Here is a 13,839-nt window from a genome sequence, read left to right as displayed (position 1 = left end):
GCATATGATCTTTAGCGAGACGATTTGGAGAGAAATGAAAAAAAGAAAGCAAGACAGGCTCCAGCAGCTTTGATCAGCGGCTTGAGGGTCAGTTTCAGATAAGCTTAATATACTGAGAGAAATACAGCCATATGTTCTGAGCCCCAACATTTTTTATAAAAAAAACGAAAAAAAATCAGCAGCAGCATTGTCATTAGCAGCATCCTCATCAGCATCTCCTCAATGTCATCATCCCCATCCTCCTCATGATCATCACATTGACATAGAGACTTATGTTCATATAATCACTTTTTGGTGGCCTATCTCAGCTCTATACATTTGGAGGAATTTCTTGAAAGCTGCATAAATAATTCCAGTGCTACCAATTATGCACGAGTCTCTGAGCTTTTACACTGTAAACCGTAAAATATAGATGATGATGATGGGGGTGCTGGTGGTGGTGATGATGAGAGCAAAAAAAAAGAGCTGAATAGCATCGACTGTGCAGGCATGGACATGTTCTCTTCATTTTCTCTCTAGAGTTGATTGTTGTTGCATAAGCCTAGGCATATTAATTGTCAATGTTGATTTTGTAAAATTGTCAGTAAATTAAAAATAGGCTATAATGTTATGGGATGTTGAAGTTGTAAGCAGTCTTTTACACAGATTGACAGGCTTTTAAACACTGAACAGGATTGTGCAAATTTCTCGAAGTGGCTATTAATGATTTTGAACACACTGATGGGAGACTATAGCCTACAATCAGAGTTTATCATGTGAAATGAATATTGGATGATAAACTCGATACAAGCGTTAGCTGGCTGCAACAAACTGCCATTCCCATGAAATAAACTCGCAGGCACTAGTGCACATCTATTAATCGGCTATTGACAACCTTTCCCTTTTCAGTTGCATGACTGAAGCTCTCTCTAGCGCTGCCGATGGACAATCAAATCTTCACACCCACCTCTAGATACACTCGCATTTTTTCATTTCGTAGTTCTACTTCTACTCTAAAATAGATAGCTAGACGGACTCTCGCGGCTCACAAATCATAGAGACTTTTCGTGAAATATTAGCAATAGTTTAACAGTAAATCTGAAATTCAACATGGAGTCCCCTCCAGATCCAGCAAGCGACCCAGGCAACAGCGCCTCTGAGCCGGCTACACCGGCCAGGGAAACCCCGGTAAACCTAGAGACGCTCCGAAAAGCGGACCATCCAGCCCCTGTTCGAAGGCAGACCTGTTCAAGTACCAACAGAGGTAAGCGGCTGACATCTCTCAACACGAGAAATATTGATTGATTACCGAATTGATGCCTCAAACTTCAAAATGAATTCTTTGCATGGAGAACTTGAATTATAGAGGTCTCAAAAATGGTCTATAACGTCACCTGAATAGTGTAAAAACCACCTGGAACAGATTCATTCTTATTGCGCTGCATTTGTAAAGTGGCCAAATTTATTATGATGAGCGAGTTGCTTCTGTGTTGCCCTTGTGTTCAAGCACAACTGACAGAGATCCAACCATTGTCGTATGTGTCATTGGGAGACAAATTACTCTGTGAATAGAACAATTATAGTTAGGATAGTCAATTACACAGGTCGATTAGGACCTAAAATTCCCTTAAAATACAAGAACACCAACGACGCAATATTATCGTTCTTCACGTTTATTAGGCTATACTACACAATGGTAGGTTACTAAATATTAATTAACTTTGGGAAACTGTAAGATATCGAACACCAGCCCCTTCAACTTCTAAAGGGACATGTATTTTATGGTCGTATTTATTTCCAAGTGATTTACAGAAAAGATAGCCTGTAATTTTGTGTGTTTGTGAGATAGACAAATCAGCAGCAGGAATTTGATTTTCCTTCCCTTGCGAGCGCGCGCTAGCTCTGATACATTGTAGTGGACATGAAGAGATGACAACTGCCTGATGATTGACATGATAGACGTTGTGGTCATTTATCAAATCAAGTCTATGATTGTGTTGGTCCCGTATACATTTCTTAAGAATATGTGAGATTGAGTACCGTGCGTGTTGTACAGTAGGCTACAGACATTGTTTAGCCACACCCCCTCTAGACTGCTTCCATTCAACTCATCCAAGTTCAATGGAAATATTTCCAGACTATAATACTCCAAAGTACAGTTTGTTCATATACTACTATGACACTAAATTACATATTTTACATGTAAATGTATTCATCGCGCTGTGGTTTGCATGAGCACATTTCCTCTGCGGAAGCGGTATATTTAGAGTCTAATATGGTGAATGTGGAATGTAAGCTGGTTATGTAACAGGTAGCAATAAACAGAGGCGCGCAAAGAGAAATAGCGAAAATCATTACATATATTTCACTTTGTAGATGCGTTCTTGACTCCACAGTTCAAGACAAGTGTAATGTTTTATCACTTAGTATTCCAGCTGCAGAAGAGTACGATGTTTTGTCATGAACACGAGATTGTTTAAATTTAGTAGATCCCAGCCAGTGCTCAGTTATGTAATAACAGGCAAAGGCAGATAGTTTTGAAGGCATTTCAAAGGCAGGTAGTTAGGAAGGCATTTCGGTCCCAGCCTTGTTCATCTGACGGCTGTTTTATGAAGTCAGGCTCCTAGACACTTTTAACCTGCTGACCCATATTCACCCCCACCAATGTATGCATAGGATTAAAGTGTCTGGAGAGAAAGACAGGGGCAAAAAGTTTTTTTTGCTTTGTTGTGGAATTTTGAATGGGTGGAGGGGGGGGAAGTATTAATGTTCAGTGGGACAAACTAAATGCCTTCTGGAAGAGGTTAACTTGAATATGTATGGCATGCTGGCAAAAGTTCTCCTGTAGCACGTTTTCAAGTTTTTAATAACAGGCCAACGTGTAACCTACAATTAATGATGTTACTGTATTCTTCTTCTCCAGCTGTTTCTTTTGAGATAATTGTAACAAATATGATGAAATCATTAAGTAATATATGTTTGTTATCAAAACTTGTGCGATTTCTTCGATTATCTGTTTTCCAGGGAGGCTGAACTTTTTGATTTGGCCTCGTTTTTTTGGCTTGGTCATTAAGAAATGCAGCTACTATATCTGAAGCCAAACGAGAGTTGTCTTGGGGGGTGGTTTAATATGGGTGTCTATTGTGTGTGTGTTCGCACGTGGCAAGCGTTTGTACATGCAATCTGCCAAAACGGTACACAGTTACAGTCACTCACCTTTCTAGATAACTTAAAATAGTGTAACAAGTAATTGTGTCTTGAAGTCGCCTAGGCTAGCTTTTGCCAATTAGCTTCAGCCGGCTGGTGATATTGTCCCTTGTACATTGTGTAATTCACTGACGGTCCCTAGTGTCGATCCCCATAGGGATATCGAATGTCAAACCAAATTGACCATGGGCATTACGATTGGGTCATGTGCAGCTGCGCTCCGAATTGATGATTACTTGGGTGCAGCTAGCTGTGGGCATGTGGGTGGGATTTAAATAAACCCAACCCAAGTAAAACTGTTACGGTACCCTTCATTCCATGACATACCCTTTTTTCCCATCGTCTCGCAAAGATCAGTTTTGGACGAGATTGACTTGATGACCAAAGCTATCCTATTTACACTTTGTAGTCAATTTTGAATAGAATACATGTATCTGACTCATATTTATGCCACATAAGTAATTTTTCAAAATCAGAAGTTGCTTTTTAGGGGCAGTTGCTCTTTAAGCGCTTGAACACACCAGTAGAGTTTGCCTGCCGAGAGTACTTGCGAACCGTGTGCAAACAGATTTTATGAACGGGAGATCCACATTCGGTGCAATGTGTGCAACCCTTTAAACTTTGCTTTTGTAGAAACTGAAACAGATTTTTTTTTATTGAACCTTGATACAGTATGATAAATGGATTTTCCCCACAGTGCATGAAATTATTCAAAATATTTATAATTGCTATGTGTTGGTGGCACAATCCAGTATGAGATTACTCAACAATGTGAAACAATAAAAATGTAAAGCATTTCCAGGATTACAGTGCTGGGTTTAGACACTGCATTTTAGGATATACTCAAAAAACAACATCTGAAATACTGCAGACGCTTACTGTGGAACACTTTCCGTTTTCACACCCAGTGTATTGGAATTTCTGAGAATGCACATACTGTTTTAACCCTGAGCACTAATACCCTTTAAGTAGAAAAGGCTTACTTCAGCAGAAGCTGTGCTGGAAGACTTGAGTGGGTCAGAGAACAGGCCTTGAAGGTCTGTGGATATCATTAGTGGAAAGAAGAAAGGGTGTTATTTTCATATTGCAGGATCCCTCAGTTTGTGGGGAGCAAATTTGGAAACAATCAATATTAATGGCTTGTTATGTAAGTTGACGGCCTCTGTGTAGGTTGGGATGAAGCCTCAGAATTACACAGGGAAGCTGAAGCTCTGAAGGGCCTCATTCCTGCCCTTTCTAACCCTAAACGAGCCTCAGCTATGCTGTTGTGTATCTGTTTGTATATGCTGTACATAATCACACTATGGAGACTGCCTTGAATGAACAGTTAAGAGTAGAGTAGTGCATTATTGACACTGGGATTACTGTGGTGCAGGCTTGTATCTGAGGCTAGAAACTTGATTTTAATATTCAGAGTGTGCTGTGCTGTTTTAACATCATTTTCCCACCATGGAAAGATAGTGGTAAGACTGCTGACCTGCCATCAGTGCAGGACTTCCCATATAATTTATCAGTTGGCATGGCAGATAAATTACTTTTCTTTCATGTTTTTACCTTACTGCAACATTATGAAAACTGTCATTTGGTGAATGGCAAACAGGCTCACTCTAGCAGGTGTATTGTTCAGTAGGACAGGGATACTGTATGTTTGTTTATGTGTAACTCTGTGTTGTTGTTTTTTTTGCACTGCTTTGCGTTTATCTTGGCCAGGTCGCAGTTGTACATTGTTCTCAACAGGCCTACCTGGTTAAATAAAGGTGAAATATTTTTTTTAAATACTCATACGTATTGCACACACCTCAACATACCATATCACACAAGAGTAGGCGATTGTGCAGGTTGCCTTACCACTTATCTCAAACTTTGTTAGCTGTTCCCTGTCTGTCATGTAGGCTGAAGTTATATACAGCACTTTTAACATAGGTGCCATTACTTGTGTAGTTTTCTTTGGCCGGATATTGCTAGTCCAAACTAAACTCTCCAACAGTCCTTTCTAGACACTTAAGAGGACTTCACCAACACAGCCTGCCGATTGGTTCTATTTGTGCAGACGGAGGCAGCGCTGTGGGCTGGAGTGGTTGGCATGTGTTTACTCTGTGCTGACAGAAGACGGATGAGGCAAAGGGAAGCGGAGGCCTCTAAACAAGGTTCTTCACAAATCCTGTGAGCCTGGAGCTGGCACGGTCCTCACACTACTCCATTGGACAGCAGCGTTCGTGACGCTATGACATTCTCAAATACCAGGGATTACAGTTCTCTGCTCGCTGAGGAGGGCCAAGCAGCAGGTAGCCGCCATGCAGACAGTCAATGCACATCCTGGAGAGCAACTCGTTTGTGTGTCTTTCTTTTTGGCAGACAGCCCTTGACGTAATAATGGGCTCTGTCTCTCCCTGTTGTTAATACTTCGAGGAGTGTGAGGTGTCACAAGCTGTCTTGTTGTTGGCTACATGTTATGTTTTGTATCAGCTGGAGGGCTAAATTGTGTTGTTAAACAGGGTAAGGGTCAGGATTAGCCTATACAAAGTTCACAGTTCAAGACATGTCCATTTAACCAATGTACTGAGGTAAATGCTGACACAAAGTTGTTTAAATATGGAAAGTGTTAGTCAGACTTTAAAGACATAAGTGAAAACAAAATTCTAACTGTATGGATGACGCACATTTGAATGTGAATATGCACAGTATTTCCCCAAAAAATAGAATCATATTTCATTTGTCACATGCTTCGTAAACAATAGGTGTAGACTAACAGTGAAAAGCTTACTTACGGGTCCTCTTTCAACAATGCAGACACATTTATACAAAAATATGAATAGTACACATGGCATAAATACACAGTGAATAACAAATAACAACGATGAGTAAAAATAACATGGGAGTCTAGAGGCAAAATAAACACACACCTGTTTAGGAGAGGTGCTGGCTAGCGGAATAGAACCACACACTAGGAGCTCAGATTCAATAATTGAATAACCTAATATCCAACGTTTAGACAGACAAGCTGTCTTCATCAGGGTATAATGACAAACACTGCGGGGTGACTAGTTTATGTAGTGTCAAAGGACACACGCAACATGTTTTTTTGTATGTTATTTTTTATATCTGAGAATTAACCAATGATATGAGGCCATACCCAGCCATGATTACAGACACCTGTGTGTGTCCTTTGAAACTATATAAACTAGTCACCCCCCAGGGTTTGTCATTATACCCTTATGAAGACAGCTTGTCTGTCGAAACGATGGATATTATGTTATTATGATGTTATTAATTATTGCATCTGAGCTCCTAGAGTGTGCTGCTCTCCTTTAATTTTGCATATATACAGGGAGTACCAGTACCGAGTCAATGTGCAGAGGTACGATGTAATTGAGGTAGCATATACAGTAGGTAGGGTTAAAGTGACTAAGCAACCAGATAGATAATAGACAGTAGCAGCAGTGGGTAGCCATTTGATTATCTTTTTAGCAGTCTTATTTAGCAGTCTTATTGCTTGGGGGTAGAAGCTTTTCAGGTTCCTGTTAGTTCTGGATGTTCTGCTTACTTTGGCCCTGATCCCCGGGACTCGAAAGAGGAAGCGACGACGCAAAAGAGACGAGCTGGCATCCTGACTAGGCTACGTTAGCATGCAATAAAGCTCCTCTACCCTCCATTCTGTTGGCGAACGTACAGTCACTAGAGAACAAACTGGACGTGCTCCGTTGGGGTCATGGCTGAACAAGGACATGGATAATGTACATCTCCCTGGCTTTTCCATGCATTGTGAAAACCGGTCGGCAGAAAACCGGTCGGTAAGATGAGGGGGGAGGGTGTGTCTCTTTGTTAAGGAAGTCTCAAGTTTTTGCTCGCCTGAATACCTCATGATAAGCTACATACCATACTATTTACGACCTATTTTTCATAGCTGTCTATTTACCACCACAAACCGATGCTGGCACTAAGACTGAACTTAAGCTGTATAGGGCAAACAAGAACATTTACACCCAGAGGCGGCTCTTCTCATGGCCGTTTATTTTAATGCAGGGAAACTGAAATCCGTTTGACCTCATTTTAACCATCATGTCACCTGTCCAACTAGAGGCGACAAAATTCTATGTTACCTTTACTCCACACACAGAAACTCATACAAAGCTATCCCTTACCCTCCCTTTGGCAAATCTGACCATAACGCTATCCTCCTGATTCCTGGTTACAAGCAAAAACTCAAAAAGGGCTGTTCAGCTAGCACAGACTGGAATATTTTAATCCGATAACATTGAGGAGTTTACCACATCAGTCACCGGCTTTATTAATAAGTGCATTGACGATGTCGTCCCACCAAGGTTATTATAGTAAACGAAATCTGAAAATAAAATAAAAATTGCAAAAACTATTTAGTAAATGTTTTTCAAACAAAAAACATTTGAAAAAACATAATTACAGAGCAAACCATGATAAATTATATTTAGTTGTCTTCTAATCTTTGGGAAAATATCAACTGGGGTTTTCAAGCTTTAAAAAAAGAACCACCAGTCAGTAGGATGCAGACAGCTCAAGAGGTATGCAGAAAAATATACAGTTGAATTCGGAAGTTTACATACACCTTAGCCAAGTACATTTAAACTCAGTTTTTAGTAGAGAGAATGATTTATTTCAGCTTTTATTTCTTTCATCACGTTCCCAGTGGGTCAGAAGTTTACATACACTTAATTAGTATTTGGTAGCATTGCCTTTAAATTGTTCAACTTGGGTCAAACTTTTCAGGTAGTCTTCCACAAGCTACCCACAATAAGTTGGGTGAATTTTGGCCCATTCCTCCTGACAGAGCTGGTGTAACTGAGTCAGGTTTGTAGGCCTCCTTGCTCGCACACACTTTTCAGTTCTTCCCAGAAATTTTCTGTAGGATTGAGGTCAGAGCTTTGTGATGGCCACTCCAATACCTTGACTTTGTTGTCCTTAAGCCATTTTGCAACAACATTGAAAGTATGCTTGGGGTCATTGTCCATTTGGGATACCCACTTGCGACCAAGCTTTAACTTCCTGATGTCTTGTGATGTTGCTAAAATATATCCACATAATTTTCCACCCTCATGATGCCATCTATTTTGTGAAGTGAACCAGTCCCTCCTGCAGCAAAGCACCCCCACAACATGATGCTAACACCCCTATGCTTCACGTTTGGGATGGTGATCTTCGGCTTGTAAGCCACCCCCTTTTTCCTCCAAACATAACGATGGTCATTATGGCCAAACAGTATTTTTGTTTCATCAGACCAGAGGACATTTCTCCAAAAAGTGTGATCTTTGTCCCCATGTTCAGTTGCAAACCGTAGTCTGGCTTTTTTTTATGGCGGTTTTGGAGCAGTGGCTTCTTCCTTGCTGAGCGCCTTTCAGGTTATGTCGATATTGGACTCATTTTACTGTGGATATCGATACTTTGTACTTGTGTCCTCCAGCATCTTCACAGGGTCCTTTGCTGTTTTTCTGGGATTGATTTGCACTTTTTGCATCAAAGTCTCTAGGAGACAGAACACGTCTCCTTCCTGAGCGGTATGACGGCTACATGGTCCCAAGGTGTCTATACTTGCATACTATTGTTTATACAGATGAACGTGGTACCTTCAGGTGTTTGGACATTTCTCCAATGATGAATCAGAGTTGTGGAGGTCTACAATATTTTTTCTGAGGTCTTGGCTGATTTCTTTAGATTTTCCCATGATGTCAAGCAAAGAGGCACTGAGTTTGAAGGTAGGCGTTGAAATACATCCACAGGTACACCTCCAATTGACTCAAATGATGTCAATTAGCCTATCAGAAGCTTCTAAAGCCATTGCATAATATTCCATACTGTTTTAAGGCACAGTCAACTTAGTGTATGTCAACTTCTGACCTACTGGAATTGTGATACAGTGAATTATAAGAGAAATAATCTGTCTGTAAACCATTATTTGAAAAATTACTTGTGTCATGCACAAAGTAGATGTCCTAACTGACTTGCCAAAACTATAGTTTGTTAACACGAAATTTGTGGAGTGGTTGAAAAACGAGTTTTAATGACTCCAACCTAAGTACAGTGCCTTGCGAAAGTATTCGGCCCCCTTGAACTTTGCGACCTTTTGCCACATTTCAGGCTTCAAACATAAAGATATAAAACTGTATTTTTTTGTGAAGAATCAACAACAAGTGGGACACAATCATGAAGTGGAACGACATTTATTGGATATTTCAAACTTTTTTAACAAATCAAAAACTGAAAAATTGGGCGTGCAAAATTATTCAGCCCCCTTAAGTTAATACTTTGTAGCGCCACCTTTTGCTGCGATTACAGCTGTAAGTCGCTTGGGGTATGTCTCTATCAGTTTTGTACATCGAGAGACTGAAATTCTTTCCCATTCCTCCTTGCAAAACAGCTCGAGCTCAGTGAGGTTGGATGGAGAGCATTTGTGAACAGCAGTTTTCAGTTCTTTCCACAGATTCTCAATTGGATTCAGGTCTGGACTTTGACTTGGCCATTCTAACACATGGATATGTTTATTTTTGAACCATTCCATTGTAGATTTTGCTTTATGTTTTGGATCATTGTCTTGTTGGAAGACAAATCTCCGTCCCAGTCTCAGGTCTTCTGCAGACTCCATCAGGTTTTCTTCCAGAATGGTCCTGTATTTGGCTCCATCCATCTTCCCATCAATTTTAACCATCTTCCCTGTCCCTGCTGAAGAAAAGCAGGCCCAAACCATGATGCTGCCACCACCATGTTTGACAGTGGGGATGGTGTGTTCAGGGTGATGAGCTGTGTTGCTTTTACGCCAAACATAACGTTTTGCATTGTTGCCAAAAAGTTCAATTTTGGTTTCATCTGACCAGAGCACCTTCTTCCACATGTTTTGTGTGTCTCCCAGGTGGCTTGTGGCAAACTTTAAACAACACTTTTTATGGATATCTTTAAGAAATGGCTTTCTTCTTGCCACTCTTCCATAAAGGCCAGATTTGTGCAATATACGACTGATTGTTGTCCTATGGACAGAGTCTCCCACCTCAGCTGTAGATCTCTGCAGTTCATCCAGAGTGATCATGGGCCTCTTGGCTGCATCTCTGATCAGTCTTCTCCTTGTATGAGCTGAAAGTTTAGAGGGACGGCCAGGTCTTGGTAGATTTGCAGTGGTCTGATACTCCTTCCATTTCAATATTATCGCTTGCACAGTGCTCCTTGGGATGTTTAAAGCTTGGGAAATCTTTTTGTATCCAAATCCGGCTTTAAACTTCTTCACAACAGTATCTCGGACCTGCCTGGTGTGTTCCTTGTTCTTCATGATGCTCTCTGCGCTTTTAACGGACCTCTGAGACTATCACAGTGCAGGTGCATTTATACGGAGACTTGATTACACACAGGTGGATTGTATTTATCATCATTAGTCATTTAGGTCAACATTGGATCATTCAGAGATCCTCACTGAACTTCTGGAGAGAGTTTGCTGCACTGAAAGTAAAGGGGCTGAATAATTTTGCACGCCCAATTTTTCAGTTTTTGATTTGTTAAAAAAGTTTGAAATATCCAATAAATGTCGTTCCACTTCATGATTGTGTCCCACTTGTTGTTGATTCTTCACAAAAAAATACAGTTTTATATCTTTATGTTTGAAGCCTGAAATGTGGCAAAAGGTCGCAAAGTTCAAGGGGGCCGAATACTTTCGCAAGGCACTGTATATGTAAACTTCCGACTTCAACTGTATGGAAACTTCCAACTTCAACTGTACATACTTTTGACATAGAATTAAACATAATGATTATGGCTCTAGATTGCAGGAAAAGGCAGTGTCAAGTGCCTGAAAAATACAAAATTCTCCAACTTCAGGATGGGGGCCTAGCCCTGCTCTGGACCACCCCTCAACCATCCTCATGTAGTATGTGCCCCCTCAGATTTTTGGGGTGCATGATCTCGTCTAAAGTGCTTCAGAAATGTAGCTTCCTCGCAATGAAGATTGTACTTGAGGTCACTGTCAACCTGGCAGGGCATTTAAGTACCCCCATGTGAGCTATGGAAACACCTGTAAGAGGTAAAGGGGGGCATGTTTACAGAGTCACCTCTCTATTTATGGCAGGCAAGGATGGCTGTTTAACCAAAGCTGTGCCCTGTGGCACTGGATCTGGTTTCTGCCCCTGCATCCCAACTGTTCGTGGAGGGAATATTCTGTCTGTGCACAACTGTCATCAGGCTTGAGAAACCAAATGTCCACGTATCTGGAACGCAGAGTCTTCTTGAAGATAAACCAGAAAATCTTGTTTGGTTGAACAGAAACACACACACACACCTTTTATCCCCAGAGTCAGATGAACTCATGGATACCATTTTTATGTCTCAATGTTAGCTAGCAAGCCAGCCAGCCAGCTAACTTTTGAAGAACATTCTATTGTCGTCCGACATCAAACTTGTCGTTGTCGTTTGTATAAACACAAAAACGACAGGCTGCATGACATCAGCAGCCTGGTGGTCCAAAATAGCATAACTGGTGTATTTTAATACCAATAAACCCATCTGTTTAAAAATGAATTTAGTATATGTCAATCTAGCAAACCAGGCAACTAAAATAAACTTTCTAAACAATATTTTCTAGCTAGCTAACGTTAACTTAGCTGGCTAGCCAGTTCAAATAATGACCATAATCATATAGCTGACAACATCTTAACTTTAGTTAATTTGTATTCATTATTACAGGAAAATAAGCTCACAACAATATCATTATTTACAAGTTAATGGCGAGCTAATTACAGAAAATAGCTTATGGTTTTGAGTGTGATGAAATAAAAGCAGGGCATTCTACCAGAGATCATGAATACTGTCTCATTGGCCTAACATTATATCTTAATTTGACTTTGGTGCAGGTCATGTTGTTGTTCACATTACTGTCTCTCGTAAACACAGACTATATCAAATAAAATCTAAATTTATTTGTCACATGCACAGGATACAGAAGGTGTAAACATTACAGTGAAATGGTTAATTGCATAGTGGAGTCTTTTGTTTAGACATGTAGCTAGCTAGCTAAACAATTAAGCATAGCTCATAATGTTACAACCCTGCATGAATCTACACATAGCTAAAGCTAAGCAACTATGTTCAATGTTAGCTAGCTAAGTAACATTAGGCTATAACTAGCAATGCAAATGGCTCTGAGATACAAATAATATTACTACACAGATCATACATGTAACGTTAGCTCGAGAGCAAGCCAGCCAGTTAACATTAGCTAGCTAGATAACAGTACGCTTTAAATGGCATTGAAAACTACTTTCTGACAAAATTAGAAACAAATAATATCTGAAAATGTAGCTAGCTAAACTCTCTTATCCTTAAATATGAATGACGACTTTTCCGTCTTTGTCATGGATACCATGGATGCCCTTAGTTTGAAGATGTAATCCGGAGACAGGTATTTTATGCAACAGCCTCCTGTATGATTCCCTCCGCATATTTGCAATCGAAAGCCCAACATTTCTCCATCTCCTTAGCTATCATACTTTGCTTCCACCGGGCATTCCACTGACTTCAAAACTTGCAGTTCTTTGTGTAATCTTTCAAGAAATCTGCATTAGAAAGGATTACCTACATATACTGACCAGATCATGTTATAGAAAGAAGTGTGCTACATGGCAGACCAATCTGCACTCATCTCTCAGCAAGTCTAGCCCATCCATTATCTCAGCCAATCATAGCTAGTGGGAAGATTCCTGCCTTTTTCCGTGTTTGAACCAAATGGGCTCTTACAGTTGTTGTCGGAAGTTTACATACACCTTAGCCAAATACATTTAAACTCTGTTTTTCACAATTCCTGACATTTAATCCTAGTAAAAGGTCAGTTAGGATCACCACTTTATTTTAAGAATGTGAAATGTCAGAATAATAGTAGAGAGTGATTTATTTCAGCTTTTATTTCTTTCATCACATTCCCAGTGGGTCAGAAGTTTACATACACTCAATTAGTATTTGGTAGCATTGCCTTTAAATTGTTTAACTTGGGTCAAATGTTTTCGGTAGCCTTCCACAAGCTACCCAAAATAAGTTGGGTGAATTTTGGCCCATTCCTCCTGACAGAGCTGGTGTAACTGAGTCAGGTTTGTAGGCCTCCTTGCTTACACATGCTTTTTCAGTTCTTCCCACAATTCTTCTATGGGATTGAGGTCAGGGCTTTGTGATGGCCACATAATTTTCCACCCTCATGATGCCATCTATTTTGTGAAGCACAGCACCCCCACAACATGATGCTGCCACCCCCGTGCTTCAAGCTTGGGATGCTGTTCTTCAGCTTGCAAGCCTCCCCCTTTTTCCTCCAAACATAACAATGGTCATTATGGCCAAACAGTTCTATTTTTGTTTCTCCAAACCAGAGGACATTTCTCCAAAAAGTATGATCTTTGTCCCCATGTGCAGTTGCAAACCGTAGTCTGGCTTTTTTATGGCGGTTTTGGAGCAGTGGCTTCTTTCTTGTTGAGCGGCCTTTCAGGTTATGTCGATTATAGGACTTGTTTTACTGTAGATATAAATACTTTTGTACCTTTTTCCTCCAGCATATTCACAGGGTCCTGTGTAAACAATTGCTGGAAAAATTACTTGTGTCATGCACAAAGTAGATGTCCTAACCGACTTGCCAAAACTATAGTTTGTTAATAAGACATTTGT

General features: G+C 40.3%; 1 protein-coding gene across 1 annotated transcript in view; it reads left to right on the top strand.

The window, feature by feature from the left end:
- Positions 1-962: 962 nt before the first annotated feature.
- Positions 963-13,839, top strand: part of roraa (RAR-related orphan receptor A, paralog a) — a 280,992-nt gene continuing 268,115 nt past the window's right edge. Inside the window, exon 1 of the mRNA XM_042301535.1 lies at positions 963-1,243. Within this exon, the coding sequence (XP_042157469.1) occupies positions 1,090-1,243 (154 nt within the window). The 5' untranslated portion in view covers positions 963-1,089. The remainder of the gene's footprint in view (positions 1,244-13,839) is intronic.

The sequence above is a fragment of the Oncorhynchus tshawytscha genome, linkage group LG19 (genome assembly GCF_018296145.1).
Source record: "Oncorhynchus tshawytscha isolate Ot180627B linkage group LG19, Otsh_v2.0, whole genome shotgun sequence".
Classification (NCBI taxonomy): domain Eukaryota; kingdom Metazoa; phylum Chordata; class Actinopteri; order Salmoniformes; family Salmonidae; genus Oncorhynchus; species Oncorhynchus tshawytscha.
Note: the sequence above shows the minus strand (reverse complement) of the source record. Positions and strands in the feature narration are given on the sequence as shown.